We start from the raw sequence: 18,584 nt of genomic DNA, 5'->3' as shown, positions 1-18,584 counted from the left end.
TTTAGGGGTCAGCCCAAATGATTGCACTTCTAAGCTCTGCAGGATTTCTCTTCTCTTTGGTTTTGTTGCTGTTTTAGGGTTGGTATTTGATGAGGAAAGGAAAAAGAAAAAGAAAAAGAAAAAGAAAAAGAAAAAGAAAAAGAAAAAGAAAAAGAAAAAGAAAAAGAAAAAGAAAAAGAAAAAGAAAAAGAAAAAGAAAAAGGGGAAGGAGAAGGAGAAGGAGAAGGAGAAGGAGAAGGAGAAGGAGAAGGAGAAGGAGAAGGAGAAGGAGAAGGAGAAGGAGAAGGAGAAGGAGAAGGAGAAGGAGAAGGGGAAGGGGAAGGGAAAATGAAAGGAAAGGAAAGGAAAGGAAAGGAAAGGAAAGGAAAGGAAAGGAAAGGAAAGGAAAGGAAAGGAAAGGAAAGGAAAGGAAAGGAAAGGAAAGGAAAGGAAAGGAAAGGAAAGGCGTAATGAAGTTCTAGTTCTGAATTCACTGTGATGTGACCTCATATGACCCTTTTGGGTCTCTTTGTTCTTGTCATGGTGTCCTTTGTGGGCAGAAATTCTCATCCATCAATCACTTCTGAGAAATATCTCTGCTCAGGGAGGAAAAGCATTGCAGCTATGAATCAGCCACTGGCAAAAGAAGGAAAAGTCATGTTTTGTCCATTGCCTTCTATCTGATGTGGGGACAACATGCTGCTTCCACCCTCCTGCCAAATAAGAGAGCTGCTCCCTAACTGCTCTGGGTCTGGAACTAGCATAAGGCAATTCCCAGCACAATGTATGTTATGTATTTTTCTCAATATTTGCTGAGTTTGCCTTGAAAAAAGTTTGGAGACCATCTTTCATGTATTAGTAATGAATCTCCCGGTGATGTTTAGAGGAAAACCTGGTCAGTGTTATGTGTTCATAATTAGCAGTTTGTTTATGGAAGATATTGCCCCTCTGTGCTCCAAAGAGATTGTATATAAAGAAAAGTAAACAAATGGATATTTTTAAAAAACAAAACAAACAACCCCCCCAAGCAGAAATTAAAATTAGTCAAGAAGGAAGTTAAAAAAAAACCCCTTTCCAATATTGAAACAAACACATTTTTACTGCAGAATAGTGTGAGAGTTGAGAAAGGTTATTTTTCTTTTGGCTGCCATAATGCTTAAGCCAGGTTTCTGCAGCAGGTTTTTGCACTTTTGGTCATCTCCTCTTCACTTCGGGTCCCTTTTGTCTGAAGTCCAGTGGTTCTGTCTCTAAGCTGAAGTCCCTGACTCCAAGTCATGATTCATGCTTCAGGAAAGGCCGCAGGAATTATCTCTGCAGGGTCTCCTGGCAGAATTCAGCCAAGCTTACAGCTCCCCTCCTTCTGTTCCTGTACGTGAGGACTGGGCTTGACTTCAGGATTACCTGGAGGATCAACACCAAGATTTGGGGGTGGGGCATTATGCCTTGGCACTACAGATGTTGTTCTGCACTCCATCTAATGGGTTTATGTTTATGGGTTTGTGTTTCACATGCTAAACAGCATTACCTGAAAACCATAAAAGATGAAAATATAAACTGCATTAAAGAGATCAAAGTTTAAAAGGTCTGTGAAACAACCTCAACAACCATGCTCAACTTCAGCAGAATATTTTAACTAGAAGAATCAAATTGCAGATCAATAGGAAAACAATGACTCCCTTGGCAAGACAATGAGGCTTTCTCCCACAGCAACCCTATCTTCCTCTTTATAATGGTTATTTTTACCCTAATATCATCCTCAGCTGAAGATGGGAAATGACTGAGATCCTCAAGCAGCAGGATTTAGTAGGATGCATTAAAGACTATACCAGGACAATTCAAATTTTCTCCTCCATCACAATCGTTTCATGCTGGCAAACTAAATGGTCTTTGAGTACCCAACAAACCTTTATTTCTGGAGCTGAGGGTAGAGATATTCAAGAGTTCAAGTGCCCATTTGTGGATGGGGAGTCTATGCAGCAATTCAGTCCTGTGTGACAAAATAATAATTGAATGTGTTTCCATAGAAACTAAAAACAGCCAGTGAAAACTGCTGTAGAGTATTAAAAGAGTTCAGTCAAGTTTTATTTGAGTAAATAAGGATCACTGGCAATATATGGCTGGTTACAAGGACAGGTGGTACTCTTAGAATTACTTTTAAAATTACATCACTGAGCAGGAGCTCCTGTGGTTTCTCACAGAGCTACAGGCTGGTATTAAAAATATTAGGACTATGTAAGTGATTGATCAGGAATGCTCTCAAGTTAAAGGGGTCCTTTTTACTACGGCCATAATTTTTTTTGGAGCAAGCCCATAGTGAGGTGAATTAGATAGATTAAGGGAGTAATAGGCATTCAGATAATAGTAATGCTTGACTAGTAATTGCTATATTGCAATAAACAGCACTGATTGTAAAACTCCTGCCAGATGTAAAGCCAATGTTAATTTGTTCTCCTTGTATTATGGACAGATTGGGGTTTGGAGGAGTCTTTGACTCTTAAGATTAAACTTCAAAACCCAAGAAAGGATTTGAGCAGAGCCAATTTTTCTCTGACTTGCTGGGCATGTCGATCCTGGCTGTAAACAGCCTTGTGAAAAGCACTGGGTTATGGGTGGACTTGGGCTCCTCAGTCCTTTTGCCACTGGAGATGGATGGTGTGGCAGAGGCAGTGTAATTACTCACCAAGGTGAGAGTGTTTGTGCTGCAGCCCTGTTTACCTGCCTGTGACAAACCCTCTTACCTTTGCTGTCCATCAGGAGCACCACAGCTTGGGAAGAGGGAAAAGTCATCAGTGAAAGTGCAGGCTGAAAGAGATCCCACCACAATCTGCAAACTGCCCTGTAATGTAAATGCTAGGCCACCTCATCCACTAGCATCCATGTAAAAGTTACTTCCAAACTCCATGTGTGGGACAAACAGGAGAAATCATGGCTGATATGTTTGCCTGAGGGCATCAGTGCTATTTTTGTGGCTGTTCCTTGTTATTCAGTGGTACTCACTGTGCACAGCAGGAAATCTTCTGCATGACAGAGGGGCTGTTAAAGATCCAGACTTGTATTTCAGCTCGTGGCTCTGCAGGTATCCCCTCCAGTCCTCCCCATCCCTCACTGCAGCTCTAAAACCCCTGTGAGCACATCCTACAGCCCATTTCTATTTATTTGGTCTGGTTTGCATTTAGATTGGGATCTCCTCAAGGCAAAGGCTCTTGAGGCAAGTTGGTTTTTTCAATATGGATCATGTCTTCAGGCTTTTGTTGTCACCTCTACTATAAATCCAATAGAGGGTGCAATATCATTTGCAATATCAAGAATGGGTGGAATCCTTTTGGGGACATTTTGGTAGTGCTTTTACCCCAGTAATTAAACATTTAAAGGCTAACACTATAACATCCTCTTTATTTCATGACCTCATTCACAATCTTAAAATTCAACCAGCCTTCATGAGCTTCAAGAGTTTAAAGTGCAAAGATACTGAGCTACAGGTGGTGTGGAATTCTGTACAAAATGGCAAAGAAAATGAGCTCTTTGCCATTTCACTGTCCTCAGTAAAAAATTCAATTTTATCTCTTCATCATTCATTTCCATTAATTAGTATCACCACCATTCCCCTCATGCCATCATGGCCCTTGTTCCCTTGGTTTATTTAGAGCCCCTGAGTGTGTGTTTGAGAGGACTTCTTTTTCAGGGGATTTTTGGAGCTTTGCTTTTTGATTTTCCCCAGGTGGAAGCATCTGGTCTTTCTGGAAGGGACAAATAAACCTTTCTGAGACTGCCTAGGGTATTGAGGAGGAATGTTTTGTGTATGTATATATATGTGTGTGTGTGTGTATTTTATATATATATATATAAAATACACACACTCTCTCTCTCTCTCTCTCTCTCTCTCTCTCTCTCTCTCTATATATATATATATATTTATATAAATCATACTAGAAACCTTGTTAATGATAAAATTCCTCCAGAGCCCTTAGTGTCCCACTGTGATTACAATCCAAGATTCTTGGAATGACTCTGTTAAGAATGCTAAATATGCCTTAAAACCCATGCCTTTGTAGGCTCTGAAATGTTATATATCACTTGTCAGAAAAACAGATTCTCTAACAGATCTTTTTTCTTCTGCAAGGAAATCTTGTCTGCTCCAATCCACTTTTGGTTATTGATGTGAACACTTAGGAATTCTTTGAGAAAGACAAGGTCCTTAAATTATTCCTTCTGTAGCAGCCTGTTAGTTTTAAAAAGGAGGAATTTAAAGAGGACCAACATGTTGGGTGTTTTGTTAGCTTTTTGTTGTTGTTTTGGATGGGTTTGTGTGTGTGTTTAATTATATTCCCTTAAATAAAAATGTCAAGATATCAAGGAAGCTGATCTGCATGGGGAGATTTTTCCTTCCACTCTTGAATATTATGGCATTTAAAGGCATACAATACCAATAGGGGATTGGATCCCATGTAGGAAAATGGGGATGGAGATCACCCATGTAGGAAAATAGCATTTCAGGAGTAACACGACCATGTTACTTTGCAGTAAGAGTTGTCACTGCTTCAGGGTGTGATGCAGAGTTCCTCTAGTGGTACAGATCACAATTCCATATGTCCCAAGGTGGGACTTTGGCCCCTCACTCTGTTATCTACACTAATTTTTCTATTATGCAGATTAACGTGTAGAAATCTGCTCTTTTTTTACCCTTTCTGTCACCCATTTTAAATTGCATTTCAGGCTGTGGGTTTGATTGCTTCAGGAAGGCAAAAATGTTCTAGGAGATACAATCACTTGATAATTGTCATAAGCATTATTGCAAGTCTGTCTCCTAACTGATATTATAGACATGCAACATTTGGCCATTTATTTTAATACTTCCTCTGTTTATGACTGTTACACAAGTGACACGTTATTACAAGCATTATACATTTTTAAGTGAAGTGAAATATGTGTTGTGTTTTCAAACAGAAGGATCCAACTTTTCTAGACAGCCTTTAATTTTCCTTCAGAAATTTAAGGGTGTCCTTGCAATTTATTTGAACATACCATGGCAGAAAACCAAACCTCTCTTCTGCAATGTGTTTTGTGCCCGTATTAAAATTGTATGGGTTTGCTCAAAATTATAGTTATTTTCAGTTATTACAAAATTAGAGAAAAAAAAGCACACTGATCTCACAATCTTATTTTGGTTTATTTTGTTTAATAACATGACAAGCGAGGTATGAAGACAGAACTGAGTTTTGTATTCTTTAATTAAGACCATTACTCTTGTCTGGGAGATTCTTGCTTTACTGTAATCCTTCTGGTTCTGCACAATGGAAGAAAATGACAGATTGTTGCTGTTTATATTACAGTAGCTTTTAGGGATAACTACATTTATAATCCAAATAGGAAACAGCAGGGAAAAAATAAGGATCATTATCAAAAGAAAGAGCAAGTGACTGGTCCATGGCCATCATTGCAAAGAAATAAGCCAGAGATAAAAGCAGATTTTCCTCAACTCCACATTTATAGCTGCCACAATGTTTGCAGAAACAGATTTTCATTTATTTATTAGTTTGTTTCTTTTGTTTTTATTTGGTTTCAGTTATTTGTATCTGGGAATAAGGATGCCTAAAATAGGGCTAATGGTTCTGTCTCAAAATCAATAGGAAAATGAGAAGATGTTATGGTTTGTATCAGCTTCACAGATGTAATCATGGACTTGCCTCTCTGCTACTGGCTGTTAATGAGGCTCTGCTTTTACCTGGAATAATGAGCTTTAATTCTAGAAAGTCTGGAATTGATGGCTGCTTTTTCTGGTGCTAAATCTCTTTTCATATCCAGATTTACCCCTTACCATGATTAAAACCTCGGATGCTTTTGTCATCAGTGGGGTTTTTGTGGGTCTGTTACGGCTCAGTAACCCTACCAATTGCCCTTTTGCTTGATTTTTGATAATCCTACAATATATTGAAAGGCTTTAGCTCAGAATTTATCTCCAGTCTCTGAACTTTCTATTTTACTCCTGTTTTGAAGAAAATACTCCAAAAATGTGGATGCTGCTTCCTCCTATCTGAAGTTAAAACACGCAGCATTCTGTTCTCATCTTCAATAGATTTTTGTGATCTGCTGCATTATATACAAAGAGCTTTCAGTCAAGGCTACTTTTTTATTAATTTTAGAATTTCTACTGCCTACTAGAGCTGCTGGTACCTCTTGTTATTGCTGCCAGTACAGCTCACACAAACAACTTAGACTATTATTGTGCATTTGGCCTCAAGATCTTGACAAGGGAATTCAGTTGGTCTTAGTAGCTGCTACTGGCTCCCTCCCTCCTGGAGATAAAATACTGAAATTAGGTTTATGCCAGCTATATATACATATTAAAATTCAAAGAAACCCCTGAATTAGCTACATTTACACTTTCATCTTAAATTATTCAGTGAAAGGAGTTTTCATTTCAAAATGCTATTTAATTTTTCTCCTTTTTCCAAGTTGGGATGTTCCTTCACTTCTTTCTTTTTTACCACTACCTTATGGTCTGCTGAACACAGAGCAAAGAGCTGCCCTTGCTCTACATTAATGTGAGCATCTTTTGGGGCTAATAAATCCAGCTGGGAGGGAAAGTCTGGCAGAAAAGCAGGGAAAATACACTGGGCAACATCAATACAGATGGAGACATGAATGGATTTATGTGAAATATGCAGAGAGAATTTTAAAGAAGGCCTGTAGTGAGGGGATAAAGGACAGCGGTTCTAAAATAAGAGAAGGTGGATTTAGACTGGACATAAAAAAAAAATCCTTTTAGGATGAGGATGATGAGGCCCTGGCACAGGGTGCCCAGAGAAGCTGTGGCTGTCCCTGGATCCCTGGAAGTGTCCAAGGCCAGGCTGGATGGGATTTGGAGCACCCTGGGCTAGTGGAAGGTGTCCCTGCCCATGGCATGAGGATTGGGCTGGATTATCTGAAAGGTCCCTTCCAACCTAAACTGTTCCAGGATTGTCTACAGAAATGCACACAGCATTATCACACCCTCATCTCACCTCTCCCTGTAAAAGTGAAGGCATTTCAGTGTTTGCTTTCAGTTTGTTCAATATCGTGATGTTTCCCCAGTTTTTCCTTCACGCACAAGAAAAAGATGATTACACTGCAGTAAATTTGGCTGTTACTTTTGTAGTGCCTTAAAGGGGTTTATTAACCTGAGTGTCACAGAGGAATCTCGTTAAAACTTATAATAACTCCATAATTCTTTTTTATTACATTAATACTTTAAGATACATCAGGAAAATTCCACCAAAAATTCCACAAAATGAGTGGCTAGTCTGTGAGCCAAGGTCAGATTTTCACAGCTCTAACACTGCAAACAGAAGCACACACAGACATTGACACCCAACAGGTGAGTGGCTCCAAGAAGCACACAGTGGTTGGCTGGTTTGGAGGTTTTCGGCTGGAGTATTTTGGTGGGGTTTTGTGCATCTGTGTGGTAAATTTCTTTCTCCTTTACATGGAAACTCTTAATTTTCCTAACAGCTCTGATTCCTTTCGTTCTACAATTGACTCCATTAATTAATTTTCTGTGTATTTCCTTTGTCCCTGCTGCACTTTGGATCATTATTTAGTAAAAGCTTTCAAAGCTTGTCTCTGATTTGTCTCCCTTTACATAAATATTTCTTGCTACAAAGCAGTTTGATTCCCAATTAAAAACACCACAATGGTCATTATGATTAGAGCTGTGTCAAAAGAGTTCTGGATATATCATCTTAATTTCTTTTTTCTTAATAATTATTCTTTTGGGGGTGTGTGTGGCAGAAATATTTCATATTAGAAAAAATTTCACTATGAGAATTAAAAGGGTGTAACATCAATGTAGTTAAAACTACAAAGCTTTGTAAATCAATTCATAACAGACCAGGTAGAAACATCCTCTGAAATATTACATGTTTTAGTGCAAAAATGTTGTTTAGCTTGAAATATTCTAAAACCCATGGCAGTTTTTCTGTATGAGATGCAAAAGGTTTCAACCACTTAATGTAGGGACTTAATTCCTCTACTTCTCATTATATAAAGACTATGTGGAATTTAAAAGGAAGAACATGTATTATTGATTTTGCACCAGCCCTGAGGGGCCCAGGCAACAGCTGCAGAATGGTGGCACGAGGGCTAGGGGATCTGGAAAGACTCTCCTCAAATGTGATTAACAGGGAAAACAAGGTATTTTGGCTCCATAATTCAAAGTAGATTCAGTTTAGATTGTGTACAGCCCCAGCAACAGAATCCAGCAGCATGCTCCAGGTTCATCCAGTCACCACGGAGTATCCTCACACTGAGACAGATTTCTTTAGTTACTGCATCCACTTCAGTGCTGGAAGCAGTTTCAGCATATGGAGACAACATTCCATTAAAATTCCATAGCTAATTAATATCCTTTCTGTGTGTGCTAGCAGGCAGCCCTTAGGTAGAGGTTTCTCTTTCCTTTACATTAATTTGGAAAAGTATCATAGTCCTTCCCTACTTTACACTACTCTTTGTGTTCACCATGGCCCTCATAACCCAGACCTTTGGGTCAGCCTAAAAGTTCCTGGCTCAGGTAGAGCAGCAGTGAAATTGTGAGATGTGAACTCAGAGCAGCTGCACTGCTCCTCTTTGCCATCCTTGGGAGTGGGATTTGCAGTGTCACCAAGAGTCTCACTGACACACCTGTAACGTGAGCCACAGGAAAATGATTTCAGGCACATTTATATCAGTGGTGGGTAACTTTGTGAGGCTGAATAAACTGAAAACATTCAATCTTCTAATGACAGAGGGATTGAGGCCACCCTCAGCAGGTTTGCAGGTGACACCAAGCTGAGGGTGCAGTGACACCCCTAAAGGACAGGCTGACATCCAGAGGGACCTGGACCAGCTCCAGAAGGGGCCCATGGGAACCCCAGCAGGTTTACCAAGGGCTGCTCAGGGCAAGCCCTGGGGTCAGCCCAGGCTGGGAGGAGCAGATGGAGCAGCCCTGGGAGAAGGACTTGGGGGTGCTGGGGGTGAGAGCTGGAGCTGCCCCAGCCCTGAACCCCCTGCCCTGGGCTGAGCCCCAGCCTGGGCAGCAGGGGAGGGGGATTCTGCCCCTGTGCCCCTGAGCTCAGCTGAGACCCCACCTGCAGAGCTGCCCCAGCACAGGGAGGAGCTGGAGCTGCTGGAGAGAGTCCAGGGGAGGCACCAGGATGGTCAGAGGGATGGAGCAGCTCTGCTGGGAGGAAAGGATGGCAGAGCTGGGATTGTGCAGCCTGGAGAGAAGCTTTGGGGTGACCTCAGCTTTGGGGTGCCTGAAGAGACCCCAAAGGAAAGAAAGAGGGAGACTGTTTGCAAGGGATGGAGTGACAGGACAAGAGGGAATGGCTTCCCACTGCCAGAGGACAGGCTAGATTAAATATTAGGAAGGAATTCTTTGTGAGGGTGGGCAGGCCCTGGCACAGGGTGCCCAGAGAAGCTGTGGCTGCCCCTGGATCCCTGGCAGTGTCCAAGGCCAGGCTGGATGGAGTTTAGAGCAACCTGGGCTAGTGGAAGGTGTCCCTGCCCATGGCATGGGGACTGGGTGGGCTTTAAGATCACTCCCAACCCAACCCAAACCACTGTGTGGTTCTGGGATTCTGTGATCACTCACTGCTGTCCTGGCTACTGTGCAGTTGGCAGTTTTACCCTGATTCCTAAAAGAAAACAACATTCTCATAAAAGACCATTATCAAATTAAGCAGCCATTACTGTTGTTTTGAATCACAGCACAGAAACAAAGCACTTGGAGTCTGATTTGTCCTTCCCAAGATGTAAATCCACCTGATCCAGAGCAGGATGTTGTAGAGATGGCTGTAAGTGCATTTGGTGCTGATGTTGCTGTCTCACAGATTTATACTGGACTTGGCCTCCAAAGAAGGGGAAAGTAGGTAATGGGTATTTTACTGCCTCTCCTCTTCTTGTTAAATTGTCTTCATTTTTTTACTTAGCATCTGCCTCACTGAGTACTCATCATCTGCTACTGAGCCATCTGATGTACAACAGATGTTAAGCACTTAGTGAGGCAGAGAAGGAGGTAAAAGTGTCATATCATGATTAAATACTTGCTCCAGCTATTCTATAGGGTGACCATAGTGCTTTGTTCTTACATTTAATGTTACAGTGTACTGAACAGGAATAGGCATGTGGTTTGGATTAAGCTTGCAACTGCTCTAGTAAAAAATAATCCTGTTTTTAAGTAAAGTTTCTTTTTTCATAGTAAGAAAAAGAATTGCAAAATATTTTAAATGCACGTCAGAATTATGATTTATGTCTGTCATTAAGATTCTCATCAGAAACTTGGCTGGTGTTAATTGCTGCATTAACTTCCCTAGGATTATCATATTTTTTACCATGCTTGTGCAAAAGTGAGATTATCTGGCAGGCTTTCTTTCCCCTGCAAGCATTCCAGCTGAAAGCTGGTGCAGTTTATGGGGAGGCAGATTTAACCACAGGATTCTCTTCATCCTGCAGCAGTAGCCTGAGCTTGTAGCAGAGTAGGAAATGAGTAGAAGTTGGAGCTGAAGTTGTCACTGAAGCAGAATTGGTTAACAATCTGCTTCCAAGGAAATTTTAAGAACTGAGAAAATTTGTGGAATGTTGTCAGGTACCTCCAGATATTTTCATGTTGACATATTTGATCAGACAAAGAAGGAATAAGGAGGGAGGAGTTAGTCTTCCTATTATTATTAATAAGAAGGGAGGAATTGTTCTTTCCTGAGAGGTGTGACTTGTGTGAGCAGGAGCTCTTTGCAGTCAACGGTGAGATTCAAACCACAGAATAATGGAAACCCAGTTTGGGGGTCTTAACTAAAAGGCAGGAGTTTGGGATTTGGAAGGGTTACTTGGCTTGGTGTTCATAAGTCAGAGCAGTGGTTCTCTTCTTTTAGAGACAACAGGTTTTCTACTAACAGGACAATCAATATTCATGTTTGCATAGAAATTCTGTCCAGATTAAGCACTTATTTTGTACTTTTGAGCTGGCTTTAAAACATTTAAAACATTAACATCATATCAATGATTTGATATTAATAAACAAAGGAAGTTTAAAAAAATTCCAAACAATTTCCAGGAAGGTGAAATTCATTATATAATTTGACAAGTATCCTGTATTCACAAAGTATCATATTTAATTAAACTAAAAACTTACTTCTACAGTAAAGTTGTGATTTCAAGTGTGTCAATGACCAGAAATAGCTTTTGATGATAAATTATCACATAATTTTGCAGGATGAGGAAGACACAGGTATTTCAAGCATTCCATTTTTATTTGAAGCTCGGTGGAGTGACTAGGACTATTCTTGCTGTGTTCATTACCTTTGGAAGCTGCTTCTACACCCCAGTGTTTGGAAAATTAACTCATCAGGCCAGCATGTGTAATTTCCCAAATCAAAATTTTTTTTTTTTTTTTTTTTTTGTTAAAAGAATAATTGAAGAGCTCTTTCAAGCCTTGCTCAGGGCACCTGTGGTCATGTTGCTTTCTCCAGTTGGTTCTGAGTGATGAAGTTCTGCAGTGGTCTGCCCAGGGAGGTGGTGGAGTCACCATTCCTGGATGTGTTTAAGAAAAGCCTGTATGTGGCACTGGGTGCCAGGGTTTAGTTGAGGTGTTGGGGCTGGGTTGGGCTCAGTGATCTGGAATGTCTCTTCCAACCCACTCATTCTGTAAATTCTGTAAATTCAGGGAGGCTTCATCCATTTCCTTTTATCTTATGGTGTGTAAAGATTCTGACAGTGCCCCTCTCACTGTCCTCTGCTCTCACCCCTGCCCTGGAGATCCTGGCCAGTGCATTGCTTGTTCAGTAGTGAAGTTTTAGTTCTGTAGGCTTCTTTTTTGGGGGGGGGGGTGCAAGTTTTCCCCTTCTACCTGATTTCTCCAAGGAGTCTCTGTCCATCCACCACACCTCTGTGATGTTGGGGAAGTCACAGTACTGGAAGTGTGTCCAAATCTGCCTGTTTCCCACACACATCCATGTCCAGGCACACAGAAGGGCCCCTAGGTGCACCACTTTCTGCACAGAATGAATCACAGAACGCTTTGAGTTGGAAAGGACCTTGAAGATCATCCAGTTCCAACTGGATCATGCTGTTCCGAACCACACAAAAAAGCCTCTCTCCCTGGATGCTTTATTCCCAGCCCCCATTTGAGCTCCAGCCCTGAGCCAGCAATGCTTGAAGCCCTCGTCACAGGGTTAGCAAGTGTGGAACCTGAGCTGTCACCTCTCACCTTCTCCGGAGCCCCGTCTGTCCCCAGCTGCCACCGTCCCAGGGGGGCTGTGGCAGCCTCAGCTGCACCAGCTGTTCAGCCAGGTGGTGACCTGCAGGACACATCTGCTTCCAATCAAACCTTTCCCTTGGCTGCAGCGTCCAGAATTTATCTGATCTTGAATTTCTAGCAGAAAAAGAAGGATTTTGTAATGACGTGCCAGTGTGAATTTACCCAATTAAGGGCGAATGGCTTAAATAAAGTAGGTATTGCCCACATTTTATGTACTTTTCCATAATTTACTTAATTTGCTTCACTGAAAGCAATAAATTTACAGAGTAACAGTATTCCTTAATGACTAATTTTAAAACAAGCAGTTAAATAAGGAAGTAGTTTTAATTTTTTTAACAGACTGTATTTGTTAAATAATCAAAGACAAGTATAAGCAGATTCTTCTTGAAATCTCTCTGTTTAAAATCAGATAAAGAGAAATCAAAGTAAGGCAACAATATTAGAATGTTATTGTTTTGAACTTCATTGGAATAAGGAGATAACCTCCTTCCCTCTAAAGTTGTTGACCTCTTTGCAACTGCTAATCAGCAAAGACATAGCAGTTGAAATAAGCTAGATAATACTAAGTTACAAACAATATAACTGAGTTATAGAAAGAAACTTACTTAATTTTGCAGCATGTAATTTCATGCAGATCTTTAAATTGCTGCTTGTATTCCCTAACAAAATAGAAGGAGGAAGGTAGGTTCATTAAAATATAAGGAGAACAAAAAAGAAGTGGCTTTAAAAATTTTACTTCTCATGATCATTGAAATAGTAAATTGCATCATTAATAAAGAAAAAAACCCAACGTTTTATACACCATGTGGTTGGAATACCTGGAATGTGGTTGGGTCACCCAGAATATTTTTGCTTAATGCTGACTTTCAAATAAGCACCAAGAAGAATAATGATAAGGTTTGTTCATGTTGTGCATGTTATTATATTTACTTATGCTTCTAGAAATACCTAGAGCTGTAGGCATATAAACCCCCAGCCATGAACAGCAAAGATTCCTGCCCTAAAAAAGGGAAAAAATTAGAAAGATTAAAAAAAAGTCACCAGAATATTTTTTTTACTGAACTTTATTTTCATGCTTCTTAAATATCAGAATTGAGATGCCATGGATTTCTCCTTGAGGCAAATACAGATGTGACTTAAGTCAGTCAAGAATAAATGAGGGTCTTGCATTTTCTCTCCAAAACAATGTAATGAAAGGGGAGGAAACTGTACAACCATCATCATTCATGTGCCAACAACAGATCTGATTGCGGCAGACAAAACAAGTTATTTAAACTGTGCATTGCTGGGAATAATAGGAGTGGAAAAATGCAGAGAAAATAATTTTTCTTACTATTGTCACATAGCTCTCCTCTTCCCACTGTTATTCTTCTAGTGGCTGTGCCTCATCAGCCTAAACTGTTGGTTGCAGTATGTTTTCCCAGTGTGATGTAAGACATTAACTGTTCCTCCTAGTGAAACCAAAATGAGATGACAAGAAGAACATTAAAGTGATCTTTTAATTTTGTCCCCAAAGATGAAAAGTAAACACAACATGTTCATGCTTAGCTTCCTGTAGAGATTATGTAGTGCTGGAAGTTCCCTAAAGAATCTCTTTGGGTTGGGAGTGGGGACCTATTGCTATTCTAGGAAAGAATTTTGGCTCACTGTCTATAAATCAATGCAGCTCCAGCTAGTAAAAAAAAAAATCTTCATGATAGAATAGAGGGACAGCAGAGTTGTAGACACTTAGCTACACACTAAACTCTTTTGTCAAGTAGAACCACAAAAATAATCTCAACTGCATAGGGTTTCAAGATGTTAATCTGAAGATAGTCACAGAAAATGGTTCTTTGTCAGGCTTCCTTGAAAGGGACACAGAGAAAGCAAATACCTGAACTAACTGTTCTTGTCATGCCTGTGGGTATCGAAACAGGCGGACCCTCGTGGCGGGGGGAAGTGATGAGGAGGACTCCATCTTATCAGAAGGCTAATTAAATACTTTATCATACGATATTATTCTATACTATATTATGCTATGTTACATTACATCTAAGCTGAATCTGCCAAGCTCTCCACTCTGCACACTCTGCTCAGAATCTCGTGCCTGTCAGCCGGCAGTCCTGGCACACGCTCACACTCTTGGCCCTGACAGGCCAAGGAAACAAAACACCATCACTTTGGGTAAACAATCTCCATGTTGCATTCTACTTGGGCACAAACACAGGCACAGCGAATGAGATAAGAATTGTGTTTTCTTTCTCTGAGGTTCAGAGAATGTGAAACCCAGAAACATTCTTGGGAAGAATTGTGCCTTGCTTTTCTCTGTGAGAAGTGTGTCGACATGGGTTTATAAGGAAACTTTTCTTTTGTGATTTTGCATTGTTAAGAGGAAATTTATACCTGTATCTATCTGACAGCAGACGCTATCGTGCCTTAACCTGACACTAAAACCAGCTTTATTTTCCTCTTTCTGATAAAACATAACAAATTTGCTGTGTGCAGGCCTCTCTTCGTTAAAAACAACCTCTTTTCACGCTGCAGGTCTTCCAACTACTGGCTGAACCGCATCCAGTCATTCCTGTACTGCAACGAGAACGGGCTGCTGGGCAGCTTTTCTGAGGAGACCCACACGTGCACGTGCCCCAACGACCAGGTGGCGTGCCACGGCTCCCTGCCCTGCACGCTGGGCGACGGCCCCGCCTGCCTGAGCTGCGCCCCCGACAACCGCACGCGCTGCGGGAGCTGCAACGCCGGCTACATGCTGAGCCAGGGGCTCTGCAAGCCCGAGGTGGCCGACTCCACCGAGCACTACATCGGCTTCGAGACCGACCTGCAGGACCTGGAGATGAAGTATTTGCTGCAGAAGACGGACCGGAGGATCGAGGTGCACGCCATCTTCATCAGCAACGACATGCGCCTCAACAGCTGGTTCGACCCCTCGTGGCGCAAGCGGATGCTCCTGACTCTTAAGAGCAACAAGTACAAGTCCAGCCTGGTCCATATGATACTGGGCCTCTCTCTGCAAATTTGCCTGACTAAGAACAGCACCTTAGAGCCCGTCCTTGCTGTTTATATCAACCCTTTTGGGGGCAGCCACTCTGAGAGCTGGTTTATGCCTGTGAATGAAAATAATTTCCCAGACTGGGAGCGGACTAAACTGGACTTACCCCTTCAGTGCTATAACTGGACGCTGACTCTGGGCAACAAGTGGAAGACATTTTTTGAAACTGTGCACATCTATTTGAGGAGTCGAATAAAGTCGAACGGCCCAAATGGCAACGAGAGCATCTACTACGAACCCCTGGAATTTATTGATCCCTCAAGAAACCTGGGCTACATGAAAATCAACAACATCCAAGTGTTTGGCTACAGCATGCACTTCGACCCAGAAGCAATTCGAGACTTGATTTTGCAGCTGGACTACCCCTACACTCAGGGCTCACAGGACTCAGCACTTTTGCAGCTGTTGGAGATTCGGGATCGTGTAAATAAACTCTCTCCACCCGGCCAACGTCGTCTGGACCTCTTCTCTTGCTTGCTCCGTCATAGACTCAAACTGTCTACCAGTGAAGTGGTGAGGATCCAATCTGCTTTGCAGGCCTTTAATGCCAAATTGCCAAACACAGTGGATTATGACACAACCAAATTATGTAGTTAACCATAAATGTGAAGCACAACACAAAACTTTGAAGGAGTTTTTACAGTGCTTTTGTGGAACAGTTTATGTTTGGAAGAGTAAATTTAAATTGTCTTTTCAATATCTGTCTTATATCAGTCAATACTGTTGGATGGCAATTTACACACATGAACTTGCTGACAATGAATATATTATACCTGCAGTTTTGGTTTATGAATGAAATAAATACTGACACCAGTCTAGAAGACATTCTACTTTTTACAATAAATTTCATTTGTAATTTTATATGTTCCGTGGCAATGCTTTTGTGCATTACATCCTCTAGAGGGAACATAGAAGGAGACCAATAAAATTTTGTAGCTGAACAGTTATTACAAAGAAATGCTGTGGGATTCTTTTTTCTTACACAAAAGTAGTAACTTTGATACACTTTTGTGTGTGTTGAACTCAGAGGGGTAGGCAAAGAGAAGAGATTGGCTCCAGATTTTAAGAGAAACTGTCAAAAAGACAAAGCCATAGGATATTTTAATTTTAGGATGCGGATCTAGGAGGTCATGCCAGGCTGAAGTGACAACTCTAGCGATGCTCCATCTGAGCCTTGTCCTTTCCAAGGTGCTCAGTGTGACACCAGGGTGATCCCAGGGAGTGTTTTAGGATGGGCAGGAGGTTGGAGCTGTGGGATGCACATTAGCTCTACAGGAGACAGGTGAGACGCTGTCTGCAAATGACCAAAATGCTTCTCAATGCCCCTGATCCTTTGCTTTGCATATTTACCAAAATAATCAAGCATATGTATACATTGTCTCCTCCCAAATGCACACACTATAATATTCATAATATTCAGAATTCTCTGTTTTGGACTGATTACCCAAGTACAGCCATGCTGCTTAGATTCAAATTAATGTTAAAAATTTCCCTGCCAATGCAGCTGTTTAGTAGATGGGTGTTTTTTCTTTTGAGTGCAAGAATTTTCAGGTTTTTTTAAAAAATCCCCTTTTACAGATACAAGAAATCCAGTTTATAAACAGTGCAAGTCATTAATTAAACATTATCAATTACTGAAATTAATTAAATGTGAGTGTCTGTGGATCAGAATTAGATTCTTTGCTATTTGACACATCCCAGCAGAAAAAAAGGACATCTGAGACAGCAGAACCTGGGACTCACAAGAAGCTTTTGCTGCCTCTTGCAAGAGAACAGAACAAATGGCTGGATTGTCAGAAGTGCCCATTAGTAAATGCAGGGTAAAATGAAGGAAATTGATACAAAATGGCTTAGCAGTATCTCCTTGCATTCATTCTGAATCTGTGTCACAGATTTAAAAGTCAATTTGTATTTTTTAAATGGGAAAGAATTACATAAAGAACGGGCAAGCACAGAAAGCAAAATCCCCATTTCATTCGTACACAATTTTAATTCAGCTGGACACAAATGAAATTCACTTTGTTCATTTCAATTTGTTGTATTACAGTGTCATTCGAATTTAGCCTAAGCTAAGACACACTCCTCACTTCCAGCAAGATCCCAGCAGCACAGGGGAGAAAACACCTTGTAAGTGAATACAGACAAGCTAAAATACAAGGGCAGAAACTCTTCAGAAAGCCCACAGCCAAGGGAAATCTTTTCCTTAGTGATTCCTGTCTCTCCTGGAGTACTGTTTCACTGCCACCCATTTGGAAAATTTCTCAGACCTTCTATACTAAGAAGTCACTCACAACTAAAATTAGCAATTATTTTTCCCCTTGGTTTTTTTTTTTTTTTTGTTTGTTTGTATTTTTTGTTTTGTTTTTGTTTTTTGTTTTTGTTTTGGTTTGGTTTTGGTTTTTTTGTTTTTGTTTTTTTTGTGGGGTGGGATTTGTTCTTTTGGTTTGGTTTGGTTTGGTTTTTTTTGTTGTTGCTGGAGGAATTCCTGTTTGTCTTCAGCTTACAGCTTTCTTTTGCTGATAAATGATGTATCTCAGCCCCTCTTCAATGTGTCCAGATTTTGGCTTGCTCTTGCATTGTAAGATCTCCCCAGTTAAAATTCTCAGTATGCCTGTTTTCATCTTCAAGTCTTTCTTTTGCTCTTTTGTTATGTCTTTGACAACTATTATAACTTGCAAAATTAGATAGTTGGATTTTACTACTCAGTACCTTGTGCAGTCTTTTCAAACAAGTGAATTCTCCTTCTTAAGAATTTTCCCCCATGACTATTTGTTCTTTCTTGGCTGAATTGGGTTTTTTTGTTTTTACATATCTTTCTCTGCTAAAATTTAAAGTTCTTCACTGTGCAGAAAGATATCTGTAATTGAAGATACAGATCAGAAGACGCCCCAAAAGTGGGCCATAATTTAATTATTACACAATACATTCATTGTGTTGGACTGGAGTAGTGGATAGCTCCTGTCATTACTCACCAGCTTTGTGCCAGATTTCCTAGCTCATGGATTAGTTTTGGATTTTGGAACCTGTAGGCTCATGGAACTGGATTCTATAAAGATAAATATAATAGGGAAAAAAACCCCTGCCACTATATAGTGAAGGAAAAAAACAAAACAAATCACAGTTTTATCTGGTTCTCAAACAGGAGACAATAATATTTCCCTTTTGACATTTTTTTCCAATTGGAAACTTTCTGTGTTCTCGAAAAAGAAGTTCAGGATGTCTTTTCAGAAAAAGATGAGTCTGGATGAGTCAAATCAGCAAACAACTTGATCCATAAGAAAGTTTTGTAATAAG

The 18,584-nt window shown here is 40.5% G+C and overlaps 1 protein-coding gene across 3 annotated transcripts in view; it reads left to right on the top strand.

The window, feature by feature from the left end:
• LOC119703819 (BMP/retinoic acid-inducible neural-specific protein 3) overlaps positions 1-16,238 on the top strand; it is a 198,375-nt gene extending 182,137 nt beyond the window's left edge. For all 3 annotated transcript variants that reach the window (XM_038144213.1, XM_038144211.1, XM_038144212.1), the window contains one exon: positions 14,771-16,238. In XM_038144213.1, the coding sequence (XP_038000141.1) occupies positions 14,771-15,887 (1,117 nt within the window). In that variant the 3' untranslated portion in view covers positions 15,888-16,238. The remainder of the gene's footprint in view (positions 1-14,770) is intronic.
• Positions 16,239-18,584: the final 2,346 nt, after the last annotated feature.

The sequence above is a fragment of the Motacilla alba genome, chromosome 8 (genome assembly GCF_015832195.1).
Source record: "Motacilla alba alba isolate MOTALB_02 chromosome 8, Motacilla_alba_V1.0_pri, whole genome shotgun sequence".
In the NCBI taxonomy this organism is placed as follows: Eukaryota; Metazoa; Chordata; class Aves; order Passeriformes; family Motacillidae; genus Motacilla; species Motacilla alba.
Note: the sequence above shows the minus strand (reverse complement) of the source record. Positions and strands in the feature narration are given on the sequence as shown.